This window comes from Sceloporus occidentalis, unplaced genomic scaffold, assembly GCF_023333645.1.
Source record: "Sceloporus occidentalis isolate IW3139 unplaced genomic scaffold, rSceOcc1.0.p SCAF_3, whole genome shotgun sequence".
NCBI classification, from domain to species: Eukaryota; Metazoa; Chordata; class Lepidosauria; order Squamata; family Phrynosomatidae; genus Sceloporus; species Sceloporus occidentalis.
In genome coordinates, this window is record NW_028316983.1 from 69,177,836 (window position 1) to 69,204,595 (window position 26,760).

General features: G+C 42.5%; 3 protein-coding genes across 4 annotated transcripts; 1 reads left to right on the forward strand and 2 right to left on the reverse strand.

Moving 5' to 3' along the window:
- Nucleotides 1-25: 25 nt before the first annotated feature.
- LOC149316156 (ATP-dependent DNA helicase PIF1-like) lies at nt 26-12,536 on the reverse strand. Its single transcript, XM_089518294.1, has 12 exons — nt 12,003-12,536; nt 9,932-10,058; nt 9,074-9,199; nt 8,751-8,904; nt 7,414-7,528; nt 7,222-7,328; nt 5,695-5,834; nt 3,383-3,489; nt 2,479-2,566; nt 1,626-1,771; nt 802-993; nt 26-450 (listed from the first exon to the last, which is right to left on the reverse strand). The coding sequence occupies exons 1-12, from the start codon at nt 12,534-12,536 to the stop codon at nt 406-408; spliced, it is 1,881 nt and encodes a 626-aa protein (XP_089374420.1). The 3' UTR covers nt 26-405.
- Nucleotides 12,537-13,617: 1,081 nt separating this feature from the next.
- On the forward strand, nt 13,618-16,402 carry LOC149316157 (cilia- and flagella-associated protein 144-like). Its single transcript, XM_089514902.1, has 4 exons — nt 13,618-13,819; nt 14,754-14,813; nt 15,737-15,840; nt 16,118-16,402. The coding sequence occupies exons 1-4, from the start codon at nt 13,684-13,686 to the stop codon at nt 16,229-16,231; spliced, it is 414 nt and encodes a 137-aa protein (XP_089371028.1). The 5' UTR covers nt 13,618-13,683; the 3' UTR covers nt 16,232-16,402.
- A 293-nt stretch (nt 16,403-16,695) lies between these two features.
- On the reverse strand, nt 16,696-26,730 carry LOC149316158 (putative rRNA-processing protein EBP2). 2 transcript variants are annotated; one of them, XM_089514900.1, is made up of 10 exons: nt 26,677-26,730; nt 24,386-24,495; nt 23,631-23,714; nt 22,787-22,950; nt 21,973-22,096; nt 20,560-20,649; nt 20,294-20,369; nt 18,835-18,928; nt 17,585-17,747; nt 16,696-16,987 (listed from the first exon to the last, which is right to left on the reverse strand). In XM_089514900.1, the coding sequence occupies exons 2-10, from the start codon at nt 24,458-24,460 to the stop codon at nt 16,937-16,939; spliced, it is 921 nt and encodes a 306-aa protein (XP_089371026.1). In that variant the 5' UTR covers nt 24,461-24,495; nt 26,677-26,730; the 3' UTR covers nt 16,696-16,936. The 2 variants fall into 2 exon arrangements, with proteins under 2 accessions (XP_089371026.1, XP_089371027.1); XM_089514901.1 differs by lacking the exon at nt 26,677-26,730 and adding an exon at nt 25,109-25,758.
- Nucleotides 26,731-26,760: the final 30 nt, after the last annotated feature.

A 26,760-nucleotide genomic window follows, 5' to 3' on the forward strand; every position in this document is an offset into this window, starting at 1 on the left:
AAAGGTGTTTTGGTTGTTTGTGGTCACTTCTCTGCCTTAAAAGCTATTTGGTAGACTCTCCTGTGGCACTTCAAAGAAATATCTAATTCCTATATGTTTGTTCAATAGTGCCAAAGATTTAAATGAGACATAGTAGCAAAATGATGGATATTCTGTTAGAAGAGCTTCAAATAAGACTCACCTCCATCTCTAGCAAACTACTTTTTATGACACTTGGATTGTTTAATTATGAAAAATGATATCCCACTTTTATTTGCTGTAAAAGAAGGAGGAAGTCTGAGCTGGCAAGCTTGAAAACCTACATATTGATGATCAGTAGGAAAAGTTGTTTCCCACGTGTCATTGTAGCCTGTTTAATAAAAAGGACAAAGGAAAATAGTGCCCAGAATTTTCAGCCCACATAGTTCAGGTACCTTCTATGTTTTCTTTGTTGGCTTGAATGCAAAAACCCTAGAAAGAAAGAAAAAATGTACATGAAGTCACATCCCATGTTGCCCCAAAAGAAGTATTTCAGCTATTTAGAAGGAACACTGACATTCCACTATTTTATCTCTTAAAGTGCTGACCTGTAGCGTTTACTGCACTCTATAGAGTATGTAAGAAAAGAAGCTCTGTAATTGTTGAAAACTTCAGACCAGATTCCTATCAAGAGCATGTGGCATTTCTTGTGTGTTGATGGACAGACATTAGACTGCAATGCCATTTGTTAGCCCTGTTTCAGTCTCCTGTAATGTTCACTATACCATAGTTTATACAGGAGCATAGTGATTAGAACAGCCTGATGACAGATTATCACATTACCTGAGTAAGAAATTTGTCTCTTCTTAGTTGTCTGTAGAACTGCAATACATATGGATTAGCTCTCACTACCTTAGGATCAAAATCCAGAACACGGAGACCCAAAAGACTGCGTGCTCGAGAAAGTGCTACGTAAGCCTGCCCATATTCAAAGACACGAGCCAGGGATATCTCAGCACAGTCCAGAGACATACCCTAGTAGAGGAAAGAGATAACAGTAAAGGAGTAAATAGCCAATGGAATAGGTCAGGAATATGATTATCACTACAGTAGAAACAGTAAAGAACCTAAATAGACTATGTATTTGGGGCATAATGCAGCTTAGAGATATTTTATCACAAGGTTGCTTATTGAGCAGTAGCAGTTTTAACTTTTAGCTTTCTCTATCGACCCTCTATAACAGAAAGCACATATTCATCCCTAAAAGGACCACGTTTTTCTAGGACTACCACAGGTTCAAAAACCCAATATATTTTAAAAGACCAGCCACAATACCACTCCAGATGCAGTGAAATATATACCTGAAATTCCAAGTTATATTCTGTGCATCTGATGAAATAGTCTACAGTTTCTATATTTTGTGAGCCACTTGGAGTCCCAGTGTGCAAGAAAGGCAGGACATAAAGTGGTGGTGGTGGTTTGCTGGCTTTGGTATAGGTTTTCTTTCCACATAAAGAGGAAAAGGCCTCTCTAAAGCTTGATTAATATCAGAACTTGACATTTTTAACTTCACACTTTTTCCTTTGGCTCAGTCAATTGCTGGATGCAGCCTGCAATAATTTTTCTGAAATTGAATTTGGCCTGTTGGCTGAAACAAGTTCACTAACCTGGCTCTTGTGGATGGAAATGGCCCAGGCAAGTTTCAGGGGCAGTTGCTGGCGACTCAGACAGGTTCCTGCTGGTCCTTTTAAAACCCATCGTTCCATTCCAACAACGTCCGTGACACCGCACAAAAACCTCACTTTTGGCAGGCCTGTAGGAGGGAAAATAGCTAAAACTACTCATAGCTCGGAGCAGGATTCCCAACTATCATATTTCTTGGGAAACCAGAGTAGAAACACTTGAAAAAGGACTGCATTCAGCTGGAACTTACAGAACAGCAGCTCAATGACAGTAAAAGCAGGACAATGAATGAAGAAACTATATTTTTGTTAGCTGTGTCACAAAGAAGACAAGTAAGTGATCAACTATTTCATCCTTGTATGTGAGGAAGAATAATTACAGTATTTTTCTTCTTACTGCTGGAGATAATGAATATACCACTTCTCCCAGAATTCAAACATCCTGAAATGTTATGTAGGAATTACTCTATGGAGAAAAACATGTGGAGTTTTGTGCAAAAAAGGGTTTGTTTGTTTTTAGCAGTTTAATTTGCAGAAACTTGTTTTCTGTGTAGTAAACATGCTTTTCTCTGTAAAATAATTCCTTTGCACTACTTCGGGACATCTGATGCTAAGAGAAAATGGCTCAGAATTCTCATAGATCCATTCTTATGGGGGTTTCAACTGTTGAGAAATTCATTTTTTAACCTGGGAGCGAATTATGAATATTCTTTTCATACCTATCACAAAGTAGAGATGTTCACAATAATCAACTTCTAAAGGAACAGTTCAGAGACCAATAGACATCAACTACACCCAGACAATACTCTGAAGTGTGCTTGTTGGAAAAGAAACTAACCTCTTCTTTCCGTTTCAAATCCAGTCACAACACCACGAGCCCCATTCACCAGACCCCTGGACACATCAAGATTCTTTGTAAGCATCACCTAGTGAAAGAAATGTAGATGTCACACAGGAAGACATATTGCTTTCCCCTGCTAGCACCCTCAGCAGAATCTAAACCTGCCACTGACAGCAGTGTCCCTTCTCCCAAAATTCTTGGTGACAGGGAAGTATCTTGGAGGAGCTCAAATATTTCAGTATAACTATTATAGTCAATAATTCTGTGTGGCATGTGGTAAGGGGTAACTCCCAGAGCTTCCCAAAGTAGGATGCTGTTCGGCCTGAAAAGAGCAGTTAGGTTTCCTGAGATGAAATGGTTTCTATCCACTCAGCTAATCCACTTAGCTAATACATTCATACCAAGAAGCTGTAAGTCAGGTTGGGGAACTTTCTGCCCTCTGAATGGTTTGGACTTTTAACCCCTTGAGCCCCCATTCCCAGCATGGCCAGTGATAAAGGACTGTAGGAGTTTTAGTTTAGATTCTCCATACCTGCAATGCATGGTGCTAACCAACCACATATTTATCATATAGGAACCGACATTAACAAGAGTAACTGGATCAGTATGGAGCATATATAAAAAGTCCACAGATCTGCTGCTCTTACAGTCTGAACTGCAGTTTTGTGGAAATACAGTTACAGGCTTTCAGGCTGATCATATAAGGGGTGCTTGTAACAGATTCCAATATTCAGCTTGCCTGCTCTTAATATGATTCCATCAGTATTTGTTTGTTAGCACCAGCAGGGAAATATAATGCTAGGAGGAAAAACAGAGAAACACCTCTTTGGGTACAGCCAAATCCACTTGCCAATATTAAAATTACCTCTAGCTCCAGCAGAACTTAACAGTATTTGCTCACCTGAGCACCTTGCTTGAGTTCAATAATGCTGCTCACAGGACACTGTGCATCAATGGTTTTCACCAATGTAGGATCACTATCCACTGCTTTGAAGGACCTTTGCTCTCCTGAAAAGATAGGCTCAGAGGTAAGAATTTACAGCCCTTTTACTCGAGGGGTGAGTAATTGTGTTGTTGAACTGTATTTCTGGATGCCCTATCCAGTATAGTAAATCATCAGGAATCATGAGAGCTGCAGTTCATTTAAATCTGAAAAACAATAGTTGTCCATTCATGGTTTACTACTTACTATCTTTTGAAAGTGTTTCTTTCCTAACTTTTGTCCTAATACTATTATTATTATTATTATTATTATTATTATTATCCTTTATTTATGAAGCGCTGTAAATTTACACAGCGCTGTACATACAATCTTTTTAGTTAGACGATTCCCTGTCCTCGGGCTTACAATCCAAAAAGACATGACACAGAAGGAGAAGGGAGTGGTGGAGGGAAAGGGTAAGAGGTCCAGCAGTTCCTCTCTACCTCCAAGGCCTGGACCAAGGCAGATGGACTGGAGGGAGGGCTTGGCTTCATAATGGATGGTTAATCATCTTCCAGGGAAAATACATACTCTCAAGTAGGATAATGCATATACAATACATAGCAATACAGGAAATGGTTTGATAAACAAGCACCAAAAGAACATCAAATAGTAAGCGACAATTATGAAATGCCTGGGAAGGCTTCTCTGAACAGGATGGTTTTCAACTCCATTTTGAAGCTGGTTAAAGAAGTGATAGCTCTTGCTCGTGGGGGAAGAAGGTTCCAGGAGTGAGGGGCAGCAAGTGAAAAGGGGCGAATCCAGGATGGGGCAGAGGAAATCCTGGGCTGGGACAGCAGACCTTGACTACCAGAATGGAGGGCCCGAATGGGAAGGTGAGGAGAAAGAAGGTCTGATAAGTAAGGAGGGGCCAGTCCATGGAGGGCTTTAAATGTCAACAGCAGGAGCTTATACTGAATGCGGAAAGGGAGGGGGAGCCAGTGAAGGGATGCCAACACAGGAGAGATGTGGTCAGAGTGGTGGGTGGAAGTGATAATGCGTGCAGCTGAATGCTGGACAGAGATTAAAGGACAGAGGTGAGAAAGAGGAAGCCCATCTAGGAGGACGTTACAGTAATCAAGTTGTGAGACCACTAGGGCATGGACCAGGATCTTGGCACTAGAGGCGGAGAGATATGGTCGGATTTTGGCAATATTGTACAAAAAGAATCTACAAGCCTTGGCTGTGGTCTGGATCTGAGGGATACACGACAGAGAAGAATCAAAGATAAAACCAAGACTGCGGGCTTACTGGACTGGTTGAATAGAAATGTTGTCCACAGAGACAGAAAAGGAGTGTTGAAGGGTGGGCTTAGGAAAGACAAGAAGCTTCGTCTTGGACATGTTGAGCTTCAAACGCCGATGGCACATCCACTGTGAGACAGCTGTGTAGCAATACGAAACTTGCTGTTCAAGCCTTGGAGAAAGGTCAGGGTGGAAAGATACAACTGGGTGTCATTGGCATACAGATGGTAGGAAAAACCAAAAGAGCTAATGAGTTTACCTAAGGACAGTGTGTAGAGAGAAAACAGAAGGGGACCCAGAACAGAGCCCTAAGGAACTCCAACAGATAAGGGAACAGGAGAAGAAGTCTGACCACCTGCAACTACTGCAAAAGATCTGCCAGACAAGTAAGATCTAAACCAGTCAAGAACAGAGTCTGAGAACCCAAGGTCAGAGAGTATGCCAATTAGGAGACAGTGATCAATGGTGTCAAAGGCTGCAGACAAATCGAGAAGGATGAGAACAGAGTAAAGGCCATTAGCCTTGGCCTGTAAAATTACTTGTAAGGAATTCCATCCTTTTACAGTCTCAGGTCGCAATGAAGTCCAGGTATTAGACATAATAGGCTCTACATGGTACACCTGAAGAGTAAAACAACATCTCCCAGAATTCCAAATGGGAGGTATCATATTACATATTCCCTATTCCAGCCACAGATTTGTGGCTTTTGGGTAGTAGCAACAGAGCTAATCCCCCTTTGCCTCTGCTGAATCTACGAATCTTCTCATTACACTACCAAACACTGGTGAAGGAATCCCAGGACAAGCAAGTTCATTACCAGTGGAGGGCATTGTCTGATTCTAGGCTAATGTCTCACAGTGCTGTCTCATTCAGAAAGAAAAAGGCATGGAATACACCCCAGTGCTGGCTCCCATCATCTGCAGGTCCTCCCACAGCAAGAGGTCCCTCTCTCACCTAAGTCTTTTGAAGGAAAGGCCTATTTCTCACCAGGTAACTGCTGCAACTGTTTGGTGTTTGTGAGCTCCACATCATCCTTGTGGGTGCACAACCGGGTAGCTAGGATTCCATCTCTCTCCACCCTGTGCGTAGCTGTTTGAGTCAGCTGTCTGGTGACATCTTCTGTACATCTAGCAGGAAGTCACAGGGACATTTAAAAATTAAGAGAGCCCAAAGATGTTAATCAGAAATACCACAGATTATCTGCTAACCTTGTGTATCTTGAGATGGTTGGTAAAGCTACCCTAATGCAAGCATGGACAAACTGCAGCCTGAAGGCCACATATGACACCCAGTATGCTTGATCCACATACCCTCACCCACCTCAAATTTTTCACCCTGAATTTCTTTTTACCTCAAATGACTTAAATTGTCCCTAAATGGTGCTAGCCAGCCACACATTTATCAGACAGAAACCAGTATTAATTGAACAGCAGTAACTAAAGCTATATAAGGATTTTATGGAATTGCTGCTCTAACATAACTTGTGACTAACACAGTGAAAAAAATCTTCTATATAACTTTTTTAACACTTTCCTTGAGAAACCAATGGAGATTCAAAAGCTTGCAACATGTATTTTGTGCATTTTGGTTGTCCCAATGAAAGTATCAGTTTTATGGATTTTGGATATTGTTGTACTTTGCTACATAGGCAACATGGCTACCCCTGACTGTATCATCAAAACATATAGACCAAACTTGACTGTATTTACTAACGTTAGTAGTAAATTCTAAAAAAAACCAACCTATAATTATGGGGTACAATGCTTCTAACTACCCTCCTTGTTAAAGAAGTCCATTTGCTCAAGCTAGCCTTCCCAATCATGCTGCCCTTCCAATGTGTTAGATTCCAATTCCCATCATCCTCAACTAGCCACCTGATATGCACAGCTTGGAAGAAACTAATTGTACTTACATTTGTTTTCCCCAGTAACAAAGATATGATTCTATTACACTATAACTAGCTTGACAAGGGATATCTTCATACCTTTTGTGATATAACTGTAACATTTTAGTTACTTTTGTAACTAAGGGGTATTGCCTCACTAAATGGTGGAAAGAGGAATATTACTTGCTGTGCCTTGTGCTATCACATGCTCCACAGAATGATATCAGAAGCTTCTAGCACTCAGGAAAGTTTTTGAAGTAACTATTTAAGTTACTTTTGAGAAATGGGGAGCACAACCTAACTAGTTTGGGGACCTTGGCCCTGTGACTGTAACTATTTTAATGGAAGATTGTGGAAGTTGCAGTCCAAAAAATTAACTTTTCCAAGCTCTGACAATTTTTTTTCAAAGTACAGAATATACATACTTCAGTCAGTATCATAAATTAAAAGCAATTACTAGAGACCACTGAAGCAGGTCAGTTAGTGTTCTCTCTTGACAAAAGCACTCAGCATTTAGTATTCAGCCAAGGAGAGGGAGAAGAAGCAGACACAGGTAATTTCACTCCAAGAGGTTAGACCTCACCATCTTTAAGCCAGTGACTTTAGGGGAGGGGGATATGGCATCTCACCTGCCAAGGCGGACCATATTTAGAAGAGAAATGAACTCTCTGTCAGTCTGTCTCCGTACCTCTGTCAGCTCCATGTTCAAGTGGATGCACTTCCGCCAGCTTTTTGCCTGTGAAAAAATACCCTGGTTTTAAAATGTAGATCAGTTGAGGGCAAAGTATATTCAGTACTGAGAAGTAGGAGCAGCAGAATACCTGGAAGCAGAATTTGGGTTGCTCAGTAGCTTTGGTGACTGGAGGCAGTTGCAAGAAGTCCCCACAGATGATGAGCTGGATTCCTCCAAATGGATCCTCACATTTCCTTATATCTCTATCAGGAAAGCAGAGGGAATGGGCATACCCTTTAACAGCTGTTTCTACTCTGATCCTAGAGAATAGGTTACAGCAGGGGTAGGCAACCGTTTTGAGCCGGGGGCCGGGTTGCTGTCCCTCAGACAACTGGGGGGCCGAAGCCAAAAAATAAATAATTAAATAATTTTTTTAAAAAAAATTAAATAAATAAATAAACCGGGACAAATGTAGGACAACATTTTCAAATGGTGGACACTTTTTTTTAAAAAAGTGGAGGACACGCAAAATATTTCATGATTTTTAAAAAATGTTAATATAAATGCATGTTTCTGAGGCGTCTATAGACAATTGCCCCCCTTGCCCCTGTGCACGAGAGGCCAAAGGCCCCGGTGGCAATCAGTGGCAGGACCGTGCTGGGGCCGGTCCCAAGGCCTCGCCAGGCCGCATCCGGCCCGCGGGCCACAGGTTGCCTACCCCTGGGTTACAGTATTCTACAGTCAGCAACAGCAACAAACTCTTACTGCTGTGCCCTCTACACTTTGTATCTTAGCTTCGGCTCAGTGAGGTTACACAGCACACTCCTAATTGTCAATATCCCTTAAATTTCATGCATAAGTCCACAAAACTAAATGCAAGATGCTATGAAAATAATGCTTGCCAGAAACTACAAGGAGCTTCTGAATGCTTTGATAATTGGGAGGTAAGGAAGTGACGTGAAAACCAGAGACATAAGTCAGGTTTTAGACTACACCTTCCAGGATCCCAACTGAATGTGCCCCAAAAAGTGAGTTTTGCAAGCTCTAGGAGAAGGAGGCTGAGAAGAAAATGAGCTTTTTTTGTCTAAAACACCCACAACCCCCCAGCCAGCATAACAGCTGGCCATAATGACAGGGAGAATCTGGATTCAACTGAAACCTAATTGAAAAAGTAACTTGAAAGCTCTGTGTTCTCCACTGAGTAATCATGCACAAAGCTGTATCAAGAACCTACTTAGGCAACAGTTATGGTAACTATTCACAGAATCATAGAATTGGAAAAGACACTTAGGATCATCTAGTCTAGTCCACAATCACTGCAGGAATCAATTGCTAAAGTACCTGTGTAAGGTGAGTCCATCCAACCTCTGATTTAAATTCTACAGTGAAGGAGGTTTTGTGTTCTACCCTGTAAATATTTTAAGTCCCAAACAAGTAGGATTTATTGCAAAGGCAAACATAATCTCAGAGAATGTCCTCACACACCTAGCTACTGCCTCCAGTTTATCAAAAAAATCACCCTCCACCATCGAGATCTCATCGATGATCAGACGGCGGCAGTTCAGCCATTGCTGGCGAACACCAGGCCTCTGAGCCAACTCAATGCACTGTGACAGGGGAGCCTTTCCTGAGCCAATTCCTGTAAAGAGATGGAGAACGTATGTCGGTAATATCTCATTGGCAGAGTTTGGGAAGCCCTTGGGATATTCTGGGAGTTGTTATTAAAAAAAAATCCTGCCCCCCCCCCCACAAGCTTTCCCCACCAGTAGGCTCTCTGCCCCCTCCCCAGGGTTCCAACTCCCCAATACCTGCAAAGGCATGGAGGGTGGTGCCACCAATCTGGCAGGCTGCTACTCCCGTGCTGGCGGTAGCATATGTGCCATTTGGAGGCAGCGAGGCCACAATCCTTTTTAGCAGATAGGATTTTCCAGTACCTTTGGAGAGAAGAATTGGCTTTAGATGCACACAATCTGGATAACAGTTCAACAGTTTTGCCCCCATGCCACTTTTATGATCCCACAACAAATTCCTATTCAAAAGTGTGCCAAGACCTGGACTGAAGAAGAAAGTCTCCTCATCCACAAGATAGAGAGGATCCACCAAAGAGGTTTCTCTTTAAGCTGGAAGGACCTTTTGTAACAGTAGGTTTTAACTATAATGCATTTGTTGTACTCTGTAAGATCCCTTGAGTCTTGGCTTTGAGGGGAAAGATACTCTAAATAAAGATATCTCTCCTTCTTCATACATAGAGATACATGAAAAACAAAGTGAGAGATGGGTTGCTTTAATCCCCAAGACTGCCAAGCTAAGAAGAAGATGTCACTGCAAACTCTTCTTTGTGGGAGACTGCAATACTAACAACCATCACAGGAAACAGGCCCTGATGATGTTACAAGAGGCAACCCTTGGTGATGTCATTAAGTACGCTGCATTAAGCATCAACTGCAGTTTCACAGAGTGAGCTATTTAAAAAAAACAACCATGAAATCTACCAAATGAGGAAAACACACAGGCACGTGTGCATGCACACACACAAAGTTTTCAAGACGGCACTCTCGCACTAAGATTCTTTCCCTTGCTCTGAGGACCAGAGACCAAGGGCCAGACCATGAGATCTGAGAACGTAGTGAGACACACTTAAACTCTTCTTGACCCTCTTCTCTCACCAGCACTGCCTGTGAAAAAGACATTCTTCCCACCCAGCACCGCATTTAGCACCACTGACTGCTCTTGGGACAGTGTCGCTCGGGAACACATCGACCACGTTTTCTTCACCTGCCGCATTTCAACCACCTGAAGGGAAGATCCACACAGTGATTCAACACATTCTCCAAAGCACAGGTCAAAACTTCAACTTCATCAAATATGAAAGGCTTATAAATGTACTTTCTGAATTTCTTTTGTATAGCTAGCCACAGGAGGAAAATGCCTCCCTACCAAGAAGATTAAGCTGTTTGAATCCCACTTTACCCAAACCAATCTACATTCAAAGAGAATAAGCCTCTCCTACACTCACTGAAGTTGCACATTCTCTCCTAAATCAGGATCTTCTTAACTAGGATATTATTTTTTATGCTGGACTACATTCTACTACTTCAAGTAAACAATGTCTTTGGTGCATTTATGTTAACCAACCAAGTGCTACATCTAATCTGTATCTTCTAACTAGTACCATAGCAATTATAGGTCCTGTTCAGTCTTCCTTACACTTGCTGCTAGGAAGGAGATCAGGTGGATGTTCAGCCAACATACATCACATTCAGAAATAAAATACTAATTTTAGCAGAGGTGAGAATCCAGATGCAGTTGAAATTCAACTCCCAGAAGCCCAAACCAGCATTGGCAAAGATGTTGAATGCTGGGAATTTCTATTCAGCCACATCTGGGCTAGTGCACAATTCCCACCCTCCATTCTGGAATGCATTTCTAACCACACATCCATAACATATCCCAGGTTAATTTAAAATAGCATTAAAAACTATAATGTATAAAGTAATTTTCAGAAGCACTTAATGAGCACATGCCAAGTGAATTTCTGTCTTCGTATTCACCTAACCACTGTATGATCCCAATATCTGGAATCAGCAAGTGTACATGTCAAGGAGGTAGTTTATCTTCAGTGATAGAGTGATCAGTTCTGAAGTGCAGGTGTTTGTCTATGGCTGCATCTCCCAAGCAGAGTCCAGAAATGCCTGCAGCTGTGTCTGTTCATCTTATTAAAATGCTGCTCTAACAGTTGCCACTGCAGTCGGGACAGGACCAATTTTTAAAATAATGCTAAAGGGTCTTTATTGCCCATTCATGACAAAGCCACCCTGATATCCTTTGCATTTCAACAGAGAGTTCTCAGAACAACTTGCTTCAGGTTTTACTCCAACTGCTGCCATGACAGAGCTAACAGGAAAGCTGGAGGAGGGTGATAAATGTCATCATTGTCCACTATACTCAAGGAGCCCAGGCACTTTGTGAAACATATAGCCGTGTTAATCTGCAGAATCAGTATGTAGAGAGATCTTGTAGCATCTTTGAGACTAACTAAAAGAAAGAAGTTGGCAGCATGAGCTTTCATAGACTTAAGTCTACTTCCTCAGATGCATTATTAGCCTAATATATAAATGTAACTCCTGAATTACCTACACTAAACCTGAAGGTAGAACTAGGGTTGCCAGGTGTCCTTTATTATAAAGAATTACCCTTATTTGAGAGACAGAAAGGTTATAGGGTACTTTAGGGTAGTATACAAACATCATTATAGCTCTTTCCTGATCGTCAGCATGACATGCCATGAACTGTCCCTAAAGGGCTGGGTAGCTTGAGTGGCCTGCAGTGACCTCCCTCTCTGTCTCCCTGTCCTGAGGCCTTGCCATTCAACAACAGAGCAACACACAGGTCAACGTGCAAATCGCTTCCTCTCAGCCAACAGTACCTATGCCCCTCTCTCTTCCATGCCAGCATTCTCTGAAGATGCCAGATGCCACAGCTGCTGGTGAAACATCAGGCATAAACTCTTCTAGGACACAGCCTCAGAGCCTGAAAAACTCACAAAAAACTAACAAATCACTTAGTATATCAGTAAGCGGTATAGAAAAGTACTTGCTGTTGCTACCTTACTGAAATCAAGGTAAACTACATTCACAGCATTCCCTCCATCTACCAAGCTGGTAATTTGATCTTTTTAAAGAAGAGAGAGGTGAGATTATTCTGGCATGGTTAGCCTGGAAAAGCCAGCCCTCTCACCCGGTTCCCGTGGACGGATTCCATCCGGGGGCGCTTCCTGGGCTTCACCGGCGTGGCTTCTCCCTCCTGGGCCCGACTGGCCTCCTTCACGTCCCGGACTTGGACGGGGCTGACGGTATCGAAGCTTCGAGGCCGTCCAGCCCGGAGCCTGGCCCGCTCCGCAGTGGTGGCGGTGGGGCCAGCCTGGCCTTGGAGCTTGATGCGGAGTGTGTGGAGGAAGCGGCGGAGGCGCTCCGGGGGGCAGTTGGACAGCAGGAGCTGGATGTGAGGGGCCCCTATCGAGGCTGGACCCAGCTGGAGTGAGCCCTTGCCCTCCTTCGTGAAGCGGGTGAAGAGCTGCACCTCACCTCGCCTCAAGGGGAAGAGTCCCGGGGGAGCCCCTGGGTGGGAGACCCGCAAGGCCAGGGCCCCCAGCTCATCCCGCCCCAGGGTCACCTGCGCCTCCCGGAACAGGCGGCGGCTCGGGGCTCCCGCCGACCCCAAGTGCTCTATGGCCACCGTGCACAGGATCTCCCCCCCGGCCTCCGCCTCCATCCCAGAGCCTCCAGAGCCAGCGCCTTATAAAGACTCGGCGGAGTCTTCCCCCGAGGCTGAGAGTGTGACTCGCTCAGTGAGCTCCGTGGCCGAGCTGGGAGTCGAACCCCTCACCTCCAAAGTCCCGGTCTCTGGAGCCTGCGTCTTCCTCCCCTGAGGCTGAGAGAGTGTCACTCGCCCAAAGTCACCCAGTGGGTTTCGTGGCCGACTTAGGAATCGAACCCATGGCTTCCAAAATCACGGCCTTTGAAGTCTGTGCCTTCCTCTCCTGAGGCTGAGAGAACGTGACTCTCCCAGGGGGCTCCGTGGCCAAGCAGGGAATCGAACCTCTGACTTCAGAATCTCTGAGGCTGAGAGAATGTGACTTTCCCAGTGGGTTCCGTGGCTGAGCTGGGAATCCAACCCCTGAGTTACAGTCTTCGAAGTCTGTGCCTTCCTCCTCTGAGGGTGAGAGAGTATGAGAGTTTAGGGAATCGAACCCATGACCTCCAGAGTTGCAGTCTTCATAATCTGTGCCTTCTTCCCCTGAGGCTGAGAGAGTGTCACTCGCCCAGTGTGACTACTACCTCTAAGGCTGAGAGAGTGTGATTCCCCCAGTCACCCAATGAGTTTTGTGGCCGAGCTGGGCATCGAACCCCTGACCTCCAGAATCGCAGTTTCCAGAGTCTGTGCCTACCTCTGGGGCTGAGAGAGTGTGACCCTCCCCGTGGGATTCGTGGCTATGTAGGGAATCAAACCCCTGGCCTCCAGAGTGGCAGTCTTCCAAACTGTGCCTACCTCTGGGGCTGAGAGAGTGTGGCCAATCCTCGTGGGATTCGTGGCCGAGCCGGGACTCGAACCCTGACCTCCAGAGAGGCAGTCCAGCGCTCAGACCGCTCCGTCACGCTGGGTCTTTCCTGTCTCCCCTTCATTCATCTCTCTCTGCCACGCGCGGATTCAAATCTCCAGCTGCGGCCCCGGCAGCCAATGGGCGCTTCGGGAGCTTTAACTCAGCAGCCAATTGGAAGAGAGGGGCGGGGCCAGAATCTTCTTTGGCCACGCCTCCTCCCGCTGCGTTCTAACTGTTCTGTTGCTAGGAGACCAAAAGGCCTGAAGGCCCAGAGGAGCCAAGTAGGCCTCAGCTGCAGAGGGACAGAGAGAGCGAGGGATGGCCGGGGCCAAAGGGGTCCAGAAGGAGCCCTTGGACCCCGTGAGCCAGAACAAGATCTTCTGCGAGACGGTTCGGAAGGAGCTGCGGTGCCAGCGCCTCCACACCGAGTATGCCATGAACCCCTCCCTCCACAGTACGTGGGGGCTCTGGGGGGGGAGATGTTTTCTATGCTGACCCTAAAGCGACCCCATCGAGGGGTTTCTTGGCAAGATTTGTTCAGAGGACGTTTGCCCTTGCCTTCCCCTGAGGCTGAGAGGCTGAGAGTGTGTGACTTGTGCAGAGTGGGGATTCGAACCTTGTTCTCAGGCTGCATCCACACTGGAGAAATAACCTGGTTTAACCCTTTTCTGGCTCAAGGCTATGGAATTCTGGGAGTTGGAGTTTTTTGTGGGGCTCTGCTCCACTCTGGGCCCCACAACGAACTCCAACTCCCAGAATTCCATAGCCTTGAGCTAGAAAAGAGTTAAACTGAGTTATTTCTCCTGTGTGGATGCAGCCTCAGGCATTGATTGACAGCTTCCAGATGGCTTCTCCTAAGCAAGTCACACTCTCTCAGCCTCAGGGGAAGGCAAGGGCTGACCCCCTCTGAACAAATATTGCCAAGAAAACCCCTTGATGAGGTCCTCTTAGGGTACCCATTGATAAGATCCCTTAACAAGACATGCGGAAGTCCTGTTCCACCTACTAACTTTTGCGCCACTCTTCCCGAAACGTTGGTAGAAAGAAGTTGGCAGCAGGAGCTTTCCTAGACTCCAGTCTACTTCCAAATGCACCTGAAGACGCAGACTCAAGTCTACAAAAGCTCATGCCTTTCAATACAGGAAAGCGCTTGAATTTCCAAGGGTCTGTGCACCTAGCCACCATACTATGGATGCATTACCCACAATACATCTATTGCAGCTGTGTTTGGAAATGTGCATTCAGGTGTCTCTGCACCTGAGAACCTGCCAAAGAAGAGCGGTGGGGAAGAAAACAACAAATGTCCAGCTTGGCCCAGGGCCTTCTCCCTCTGCTGTTGCTTAAGGTCTGTTCGGTACTAATTTACATTTTTCTGTTTTTCCCTTTAGTCTACTCCATCACTGGAAAGCCTGCATCTTGGCATGATAATATAGAGGAGCCTGCAGATGGTAAGAGCCCCTTGCCTTTAAGGAATAAACTAAATTCACTCTCTAAATGAAAGGGCTCCATGCACTGCAGATCAAATAAACAAACAGAGCAATTATCTTGTACTGGACTCATTCCTGTCCGTACATACTAGAATAATTAAGCTTTACAATTAGGCAGAACTATGGATAATGCTCTGTATGAGACACAAAGTTAGCTGCAAGTGCTTTGGTCGCCTTTATAATACAATGCCACAAAGAAAGGGCCTTTACGGCAGTAGCGCCTTCTCTGTGGAATGCCTTACCTGAAGGGATCCGCCTTAGTGGAACAGTAGAAGCCTTTAAAAAGGCATTAAAAACCCAACTCTTCCTACAAGCCTACCCTCCCAATTCCTTCTAAGATTATCTTTCCTCTATTGACTCTGACGTATTGCTATTCATGATTTTAACATTATTACTGTATGTTTTTAACTATGCTTTTGGATTTAATTCGTTTTAATGTGTATTTTTAATATGTGAATCGTGGTACTGTTTTTACTGACTGTCTTTACTGACACTTGTACACCGCTTTGATCTTGGGAAAAGTGGTTAATAAATAAACATATTATTATTATTATTATTATTATTATTATTATTATTATTCTCATTCACAGTAAGGACCAGTAACATATTCAAATAATGCAATAGCTTCTCTTTTTATTATTCCTGTAAATACTGCAGTGTCGTTTTGGTTTTATTCAATGAGTCACCTGAAGGGTTTAACCTGAAAGGCATCATACAAATTATTCTATAAAATGAATGTGTCAGAACATCGATGCACTAGCCAGGGAGAGTTGCACAAGACAAGGGTGCAGAGCTCATTATTGGCAGAAATGACAGCATGATGGCTTTTAATACTTTGTATTCAATCTATAGTAAATAATTGTATTGATGTTTTAACCCAATAGCTGAATTCCTGAAGATTATTCATCATGCTGCACTTGAACCAAATAAGAAGTACACAGAACCACAAACAGAAAGCCAGGAAATTGGCTGGCAGTCCACCCCTTTGGTGAGTGGTATTTCAAGAGACTTCAGGGAGATAAGTTGTTTGGCACAGTTGCTGCTGTGGAAAACTGACACCCTACAGATTTAGCTTTCACTGAGAGATCAAATGATTTTGACCCTTTATGACTCTTAAGGAAGTCTAGAACATTTGTAAGTGGTATTTTACATCCTATCCAAAGCCAGGCATGTCAGTGGCTGGGGATAAGGGAGAGGTTTCAGAGAACACCACTCCTTGTTTCTCTCTGATGCCAGATGTTCTTATACTATGATCTCCTTCACAGATCAGTGTCAACCGCAATGACAACAGGCTGTACTTCCCCAGTCGGAGCACCGAAATCACCCAATACATGGCTGCTATGTGGCGTCTGAAGGAAATGTCAAAAGATAAGAGATAGAAGAAACATAGAAACATTTGGACTTAGTGGAAGAACATCAGTTTGGGGTTTCTGACTGCATAATCCCTACATCCTAATTGTGACAAGGCAGCCAGCAAAGGTTATAGGCAAGAAAGATTGCTTGCTGTTCTGAACATTTAGTGCTTCAAATAAACTTGTTCTCAATCATGACTTTTTCTGTTCTCACTGCTGGCCAATATGTCATATGGGTAGACAAGACAATATGTTTCCCGGCCAGAAGTTCTGTTTTTATGAGCATATGCTGTTTTCACATCAGTTTCCCGTTTCCTCTGATGAAGAAAGGGATGAGACCACTGCCCTCAGGAAATAGTGTAGGAACTACTACTTCAGTATTGTGAGAGTACAAAGCTGCTCCATCTGAATAGACCAGTGAATGGAAGGATCCTGGGACCCTTTCAAAGCAAACCAGAATGGATCTGTCACATAACAAAATGAAGGAGTGGTAAACTTGTAAAAGTGTTTTTAATCCACTATTTCACATAAAAAGGCTCTAGAAAGATCAAGCCAGTATGAAAACAAGGCGACAGGAAGTATCTGGTTAGTCTTTTTTATATAAATACTGGTGTACTCAGTGTCAGGTGGAACCAGCTGCTGCTTCCATAATAAGCTAAATGGTCTTATAGGTGAAAGTCAACATCAGTTGAATTCAGAACTTGGGGGGGAAAGAAATGTCCATTTCACTCCTTATCGGGAACGGTTCTTCATTTTCTGCCTCATTTTTTTGCCAGGCCTCTTCTGTAAAGAGAATTAAAGATAAACACAAAGTCACATAGGTTATCACATTCACCTAGCCTTACAACAACCAAGGAAAGAGAAAGGGAGAAGCCACATGCTAAGACGAATACTCCCCAAGCAGTGCAGTTGTAGCCAGATGTACTGAGATGGTTGATGTTAATTCACATTTATTACTTACTGTACTATTCTACCATAAAACTCAAGGTGACACATATGGGTTTCTCAGGCCGTCTGATCAAGTTAGGTCCTTTAAGGCATATCAGGATAGTCAAACAATAAATTTTTTACTAAGTTTGAGTAAATAGTATAGTTATCCTGAGCCAGTGTGGTGTAGTGGTTTGAGCAATGGGCTACGATTCTGGAGAGCAGGGTTTGAATGCCCACTTCACCATGGAAACCCACTGGGTGAGCAAGTCAGACTGTCAGCCTCAGAGGAAGGCAATGGCCAAACAACTCTGAAAAAACTTGCCAAGAAAACCACATGATAGGGTCACCATAAGTTGGAAATGATTTCAAGGCACACAACAACAGAACAGTCATCCTACTTTGCATTTTAGCAAGGTTATTCCCTTGTTCTTGTCCTTGGAAGGTACTTACATTGGCATTCTTTTTTCCTCCTTTCCCAGGCCCCTTGTAGTGGGCTTTGTTAGCACGGAAACTGGATACATCATTGTGACTTTCTTTGGTATTCCACTTTGACCCCTTCTTCTTACCACCAAAACCAAACTTCTGGTTCTTGTAGCGTCGTTTTGCATTTGGTCTGAAAGCAAAAAAAAAAAAAAAAACATCCATCATGATTTGGCACTTGCCCACCTCTCTCCAGACACTTCAACACATCTCTTCTCACAAAAAATATATCCAAGCACTGCCAGAATTCATTATAAGCAGCACTTTCTCTCACACTCCCACAGGGTACAAAATGTTCCCATTCTTACATATTCTTAATGGTAATATACTACTCATTCCACAGCAAGGAAATGATGCCACAGTGGGAATACTGAAAGCCAGCAGTTGATATGTAACTTCTATGTACAAAGATGGCCACAGTAACAAGACTTTGGCCTGTTACAGACTGCCAAAATAAAGCTGCTTCGGGTCTCTTTGGAGGTATGCTATTTAAATGATGAATGAGTCCTAAGAGTCCGGAGGTCGCGCCAAAGCCACACTCCATTCTTAAGCACTCGAGTGCAGCTTAGGTGCAGCTTCTGGATTCTTAGGATGCATGCATCATTTAAGCAGCATACCTCCAAAGAGACCCGAAGCAGCTTTATTTTGGCAGTCTGTAACAGGCCTTTAGGTCTTGAGAAATTCAGTCTTAGAGGATACATCTTGCTCACTAGTACAGCTAGTCCCAAGCATTTAAAATGATGGAACAGGTCTTTTCAAATGAAATTACTTTAAACAAGCCCTTAATGAATCTAAGAACCAGAAGCCTTAAAAAATATCAGTGTCTCTTGCAGCATAAAAAGGAAGAAGTAAGGAGGGGAGAAGAAATATGGCAGCACCTTTAATCCCCTCTTCCCCTTCCTTCCTCCCTAAAAAATAAAACTAGAATTGAACTTCAAGATTTAAAATGGAAGGCAATGGTGTATACATATATTGTGAGAACTGAAAAACTCCCTCCTTTCCCAACTGTGATGAAATTTGCCATACAAAACTAAGGGATATGCTTTTTAACTGGTGAATTTTTGTTCTACCAAAAAATTAAAAAAGCAAGATTATGTTATCCCATGAATTCAAGTGGACAACTAAAGAGAACAAGAAATTATTCAACAGAAGGCCTATTTATGGCAAAACAAAATAAATACAAGTATTTCTGGGAAGTATTTCTACTTCCTAGGTCTTACCCTTTCCTTACTAGTTGGCCTCCAGTACCCTCCTTCTTTCCTTGAGGAGCTGATGTCTTCTCACCCTCCAGGAAATCCAGTTTGTCAGAGAGACCTGCATGAAAAGCAATACAGAGAACAGCTTCAGTAGAAGTTCTCAATAAAAGTAGGCCTCATCCCCCAGAATGCATATGTAAGAGGGCAGGTACACATGCACTTTTAAAACGATCTACCATATTTTTAACAGAGTTCATGGGCTGGAGGACAGCTGGGGAATATGCCATCTTCCATATGTTGAAGAACTACTATTCCAATTTTACCTCAACACAGACTGACAGTAATTGAAGTCCAGCAACATCTGGAGTGCCCCAGATTTCCAACCATGGACAGCTTATTATAATTCTTGATTTACCAATTAGTAAATAGAGTAGGACAGTGGAATTTATAGAGACGAAGCAACTAGATCATAACTAGATAGGGAAGGTGAGGGGGAATGGAGGTTTTTTTTCAGTTAGGGAGGGAAAGGTGGTTTCCCCTATTTTTTCCGGGCAGTAATATATAGTCAGAACATACTGTGTCAAAAATGCTTCTATCTGGCCACAAAGATAACATAATAACTGCTGTTTCAAAAAAGGAAGGAGGAGGGATGTAACGTATCTTTTCTGACATTCCTACTCCTGGGGTCCTAATGGAGAGTAACTTTAATTTCTAATGCACTGCTTCAGAATATATTAATATATCCAGAATTTTAAAAATAAAGATGCCAAGCTACCATTTTAGAACAGACAAGACAAGCCAATGTCTGTCAACTAATGTAACTAGATTATCAGAATACAAAACAAGAAGTTTGTAAAAACAACTGTTGGTCAGTACAAAACCATGAGGATTAATAAAACATCATAAACCATTACATCATTTTGAAGGCTACTACCTATCTGAGCCTCCCTGATCAGCAAACAATGGTGTGTATATACCTTTTATCTACAGTTACATGTGAGAAACTAAGAAATATACACATGCTATCCACTTAGACCACTCTGAGCATGAAATTCAGAAACCAGATCAACATACTATCTGCTAAACAATCTTCACAGTACGCACATCCCTTTTTACAGTTGTCCCTCTCTGTTCACTGATTTTTTATCCATGGATTTAACCATCCACACCTTGAAAATATTCAAAAACAATATAAATTCCAAAAACAAAGCTTGATTTTGCAATTGTATATATGGGACACCATTCCACAATGCCATTATGTTTGATGAGACTTGAGCATCCATGGATTCTGATATCCATAAGGGGTCCTGTAATCAAACCCTATCAGATGCAAAGGGCTCACTGTATACTACTTCTGCTTGTGGCAGTGAATAAAGACTCCTAAATGTCTTCCTGAAAACACAAGCTCTTGCTTTCATATCACAGAGGATCACACTTTTCTGCTAAAACATAGTGGTGAGCGTTGGGGTTGAGAGAGACTCACCTTTCTGGTATTTCTTGATGGCGTTCAACATTGTGGACTTCTCTTTTTGCCTCTTCTGCAATACCTCAGTTTGTACCTATTAACATGAAGCAGAACACAGACATTGTTCTTCTCTGCAAATTCATCTTTTTTCAAAATGCTCCCTATTGTGACCACAGAGAGATACCTTTCCCAAAAAGCACACTTAAGGAATCCAGTAGTTAGATGTAACTCTTCCCCCCCCCCCTTTAAGGAAGAATCTCTGATTTTGTCACAAATGTGCTCACCTTTTTGCCATATTTTCGCAGAGCACGAAGCTGTTTAGCTCTCTCAGATTTCTCCATCGCTTCTTGTTTGCTCTTCAGTTTTTGCCGAATCTAATTAAGAAAGAGCAACAAAGGAGGTGGCATCAGCAGGCTTTGAAGTTTGCTTGATTTTGTTTAGGTTAAGAAAGGGATGACAGTATAAGGAAACGGTGGGTTTTTTCTTCCTGTTTTAGTTATAAGGCATTAAAATTAAGAGTGAATTGAATATAGGAAGTTTATATATGAAAGGATTGGGGGAAAGAGTTAAGGGATACACTGTCTTGGGAAATGGGCAGTCAATACTTGTTATCTTTTTTCTTTATTTTTGTTGTTTTGGTTTTTTGAAAGGGAAATAGTCTTGTACTACTATTATATGATTTATATATTTACCATTATGTGTGTGTTAATAGATCATTAAAAATATTTTTTAAAAAGAAAAAGAAAAAGCAATCAATATGTTTTACATGCAGATGAAAGATTCCTGAATGTCTGACTATGAAATTCTGATTCACAACAAACTGATATTTTTAGTGCGTTACAATCCTATGACTCTATCAGTCAGGACACTAATAAATGGGAACAGTTGAGAACTGTGTAGCTACATTAATTGAATAGATAGTTGCAAGTGCTTAAAAGGGGGTTGTAATTATTATCATGCTGATTGTTATTATTAATCATCCCTCTCTCCTTTGCTTATTTGCTCATTCAACTGCATGGAGCAAATACCTGTTTGCCAGCCGTAATTTTATGAGAAGATGTATATACACAAAGGGTTAATTGCTTCAACATCTTCAATTATTGTTTGTGGTGAATTTCCAGTATTATCTCATATCTCTCATTTCACAACGTGCAATGTTCTATGCAAGGCCAATCACCATTCCAGTAAACACGCATCTTGAGGAATTCATGATCAAACTAGGAAGACTGAAAAGCATGTCCAATACCCAATTTTAATAATACTTAATGATCAGATACTCTGTGTACATAAAAATAACTTTTCAGAAGCTCTGTTTTCCTGTACTTCTTTCTTCTGTGTTCCTCTGAAACAGGAGTTCCCAATCTTTTTGACTCATGAAGCCCTTTTTAGCATCAGTTTCTACAGGGGAATCCCTAAGAGGCCTACCCTATGTCTTACAAGTTCATGGTGTTTAGGAGTAGTGTTACTTTTTGTTTCTTCTTTAATTTCATTCAATTTTTATTTCTTTCATTTTCCTGGAGTGGCCACAGAGCACCTGGGAAGTGCTCCACGGAGCCCTAAGGGCTCCACAGAGCACAGGTTGGGAGCCACTGATCTAAAACATCAATGGCTCAGTTTTATAAGTGACCATCTAGATTAAGAACATAGTTATTGTATGAGCTATATTTTTTTTAAATGCGAGGGGTGATAAATCTTACCTTCTGCATCTGTTGATCAGACTTTGCCATTTCTGCAAAATAGTCATCAGGACGCCTGGTAGGAATTTTCAGCTGATGTAGTCGAGGTAAGGCCTCAAGAACAGATGCTTGGGCTTGATGGTAACTGAGGAAAACAAAAGAGTGCAATATTAGTGAACTTTTATATACAGTTCACAGCTAAACATTCTATATCCTGGCACTGTGACTGAACAGACTTAGGGCTTTATGACATAGCCACAATAAACATATATTTAAAATAAGATCTGGTCCTATCACCTCACTTTTCTTATCAAAAAAATATTATTCCAGTCAGTATATCCAAAGACTGTTCTGGCAAACCTGGAACAATAGTAATACAGATTTGTACTTTTCAGTGCGTTTATGGCTATCGCTAACCAACATGCAAGAAAAAAATACTCAATTTCTAAATAAATTGCAATCTAGCAAATAAAAAAGGCCACAAAACATTTCACTGTATTTAGTATGTATTTTCAAACTTACTGCAAGTATATGGATACAGACAGTGTCTAAATCCAATTGCTAATCTTAATCAAAGCAGACTCACAAAGTCAATGGAAGTTATATAAATGTGAACATACCGAATTCCTATAGATTCAATGGGACTACAAACTGCATTTTGGCAAATGTGTCATTAGGTTTTTACGTATGTGCTATGGGCAATGGAACTGTCAGCACTATACATATAAGAATGTTGTAAGCGAGAGATACAACTTCTGTTATGCAAGAGGTTCAAGAAAATACAACACATTAGGCTTCCAGCTACAGACCAAATCTCTACAAGAGAAAAGCTTACAAACTCATTTCTCTTTTGAAGTCATCCTCAGGATCAGCAGCATCTTTATCAAATGTTTTAGAAGCTGAACTTGTAACATCTGCTGCCAGATAAGAGGTAACATCAAGCCTTTCAACCCAGTCCAAGTGCCTTTGGAACTCAGACAAGCACTGCTTCAGTCCATTCTAGGAAAGATCATATGATGTGTGGATAAGAGCCATACACAGAACCCTGCATACGCTGATTAGTACAGTCTTCTCCATCCTAGTGCCCTAAACACATGTTGAGCTACAACCCTATCCAACATCCTCAGCCACTGGGCAAGCTAGATGGAGATTATAGTTCAGCAGCACATTGGGAGATGGCTGTGCTATCACATGAACCAAAACAGTTATGTGACCCTGAATAATTCCCACCCATCCCTAAATCTACCAACGAGATCTTGTACTGTAAACGTTCCCTCAGATAATCAGATTCCTACTAGACATTAGACACTATCTTTACTGTTTCCTATTCAAGGGAATACCATTTTTTAAAATATAAGCAGCATTTATAAACACAAAGATGGTTCTGCCTCAACCATGACAGCATATAGAGTTTCCTGTCTTTGAGGAAAAACAAACAATTTAAACATATTTTTATATCCTACAGAATATTTTGCACTAGTTTTGCTATACGTAGCCAGATAGATAGCAACATTTTTACAGACAGCACTCCAGTTCAGTGCAAAAACTGAACTCAATAGTTTATTTGCAATGACTTTATCCTTGATAAATGTTAAAGCTCTTTTATGATCAAAATGGTTCACTAGGAAAAGAAGCTGAACTATTCATACAATCTCATTCCAGTGTCATATAGCACTCACCACATTGTTGATAGCTTTTGGTCGTCCCTCTAGCACAACATTTAAGCCTGGTTTTAGTGAGCCTTTAGAAAATGCCTGCTGGAGCTACATGAGGAAATGTTACCTGTTAATTTTCTGGGATAGTATCACCATATATAAATATCAAAGACATTAATCCACCCATCCCTTTGATAATTGAAAGGAATATGCAAACAACACATACAAAGAAGAATAAGGGGAAAGAGGCTAAACAAGGAAGTAATGTAGCCCTCCAGATGTGGCTGGACTGCAACTTCTTTTTCTATTGTTGTTGCTGACTTTAAAGAGTGAAGAGACTTGCACTTCACTGTCTAAAGGGCCATGCATCTTCACTCCTGGTTTAAAGCCAGACACTCACATTACAAATGGGCAGTGCGACTCTCTAATCTTAAACTGTGAGCTGCTACAGCATAGTAGCTAACAGGATAACCCAGTAAATCCCTGACTCAAATCTCTTATCACAAACTCACTGTGAGTGAGATGAAATAAGCTGATGTTACAATTTAGCATCCTCGCTCTTGTCAAAATGAAGAAGTGGCCTTTCATAATAATATATGAAAAGAAAAACTTATCACTACAAATCAAAATCTGATATGGAACTCAGCCACATCTTCCAGACCTTCAAATCTCTAGTTTGTATGTTATTATGTAATCCTAGCCCACCTATCCTACCAGAGAAAAAGTGACCTGCTGCCACCATTACTGTACAGCATGAATGAAAACAGTTCTAAACTTACCTCGCGGTCTGTGATAACAGACCCTTCCGAATCTGACGATGATGACAAATCCTCATCCATTTCCACATGGGGCATCACACACTGCTTTATGACAACTGAAGTCAACTAAGCTGCACCAGGAGCCAAAACAGAAAGCATATTTCATCCTCAAAAACACAAAATGAAAAGGGAGTATGGGTCCTAGATATAACCCCTCCTTGGCACCTCTTGTAACCATTAACAGTTGCAAAACATGAAAAAATGCAGTCTAGAAAAAGTACATCTGTCACTACATCGAGGCTACAGAATTGATTCAGTTTGACACTGTTTTAACTGCCATGGCCCCATGCTAAGGAATCCTGGGACTTGCAGTTTCTTGTGGCCCCAGAGCCCTGGGATTTTTAGTTTTGTGAGATATTTCATCTTCCCTGTCAGACTAAATATCTTGCAAAACTACACATCTCAGAACTTCATAGCATTGAGAACTGGTAGTGTAAACAGTGTCAAACTACATTGTGCAGATGCAGTACTAGATTCCGAAAAAACCTCACCCTTTCAGTTTCAGTCTCACAAGATTATGCTTGTCTCTGCTCTAAACCAAACCCAGACTATGTTAAATGACTGCTTTCTCCAAATACATATAGAAAACATTACAGGCCACCATCATTTTCAAAGTAGAAAGTGTAAAGACAAGATTACTACTGAACATGAAGAGAACAAAAATAATGACCACAGAACACCTACAAAAATTCAACATAGATAATGAAACCAAAATAGTCAAAGAGTTCCCATCCTTGAGATCAAACATCCATCAGAACGGAGCCTGCAATCAAAAAATCAGAAGAAAATAAGGCAGCTGTGAAAAAACTAGACAAGATCCTAAAGTGTAAAGATATACAACTCAGCACTAAAGTCATAATCATCCAAGCCATAGGATTCCCCTCTACCATGTACAGATGTTGGACAGGGAAGAAAGCGGGAAGGGGGAAAATCTATTCATTTGAGATGTGGTGCGAGAGAAGACTGCTGAGAATACCATGGATGGCCAAGAAGACAAACAAATGGGCCCTAGAGCAGATCAATCCAGAAATCTCCCTGGAAGCCAAGATGACAAAACTGAGGCTGTCGGACTTAGGACGCATCATGAGAAGGAAGGATTCATTGGGGGGAAATGATGCTAGGAAAGGTGGAGGGAACAGAAAGAAAGGGATGCTAGATGGTTGGACTCTATTAAGGAGGTCATGGGTATGGCTTGGCAGGAATTAAGCAGAATAGTGAAGGACAGGGGGTCTTGGAAATGTCTCATCCACAGAGTCACCATGGGTCAAGACTGACGGGAGGGTGGCTCACAACAACAGCAACAACAAATGCCACTTCATCACTTAGAATCATAGAACCATAGAGTTGGAAGAGACTACAAGAGCCATCCAGTCCAACCCCATTCTGCCATGCAGGAAATCACAATCAAAGCATCCCTGACAGATGGCCCTCCAGCCTCTGCTTAAAGACCTCCAAGGAGGGAGACTCCACTACACTCCGAGGGAGTTTGTTCCACTGTCGAACAGCCCTCACTGTCAGTAGTTCCTCCTAATGTTCAGGTGGAATCTCTTTTCCTGTAGCTTGCATCCATTGTTCTGGGTCCTGTTCTCTGGAGCAGCAGAAAACAAGCTTGCTCCCTCTTCAATATGACATCCTTTCAAATATTTAAACAGGGCTATCATATCACCTCTTAACCTTCTTTTCTCCAGGCTAAACATCCCCAGCTCCCTAAGTCATTCCTCATAGGGCATGGTTTCCAGACCATTCACCGTTTTAGTCGCTCTCCTTTGGACACATGGCTCCAGTTTCTCAATGTCCTTTTTGAATTGCGTTGCCCAGAACTGGAGACAATATTCCAGGTGGGGCCTGACCAGAACAGAATAGAGTGGCACTATTACTTCCCTTGACCTAGACGCTATACTTCTATTGATGCAGCCTAAAATCGCATTGGCCTTGTTAGCTGCCGCATGGCACTGTTGACTGATGTTCAACTTGGGGTCTCCTTCTTCACAAAGCTCTATGAAGGAGGCGGCGAGTGTGAGTTCTCACTCAGGCCCCGAGCAGAGCAGTGGAGGGCAGGGGGTCTCGGAGGGGAGCCATGGGTTGGGATCCACGCGAAGGCGGTTCCCCTATCTTCCTTGTTTTGTGGATTCTGGGTGATGCAGTACTTCGCTGTAGGGCCAGACACAGCCCCCTCTAGACATGGAGAACTATAGTCCCTCGCACCTGGGACCGACCACTCCAAAAGCAGCTCAGCACAGTTCCTCACTCACCTCAACCTTCGCCTCTCTGACCAAACACGAGGAAGCCACCATACAGCGCTACTTCCGGCCCCTCGATGACGTCGTCTAAGGGCA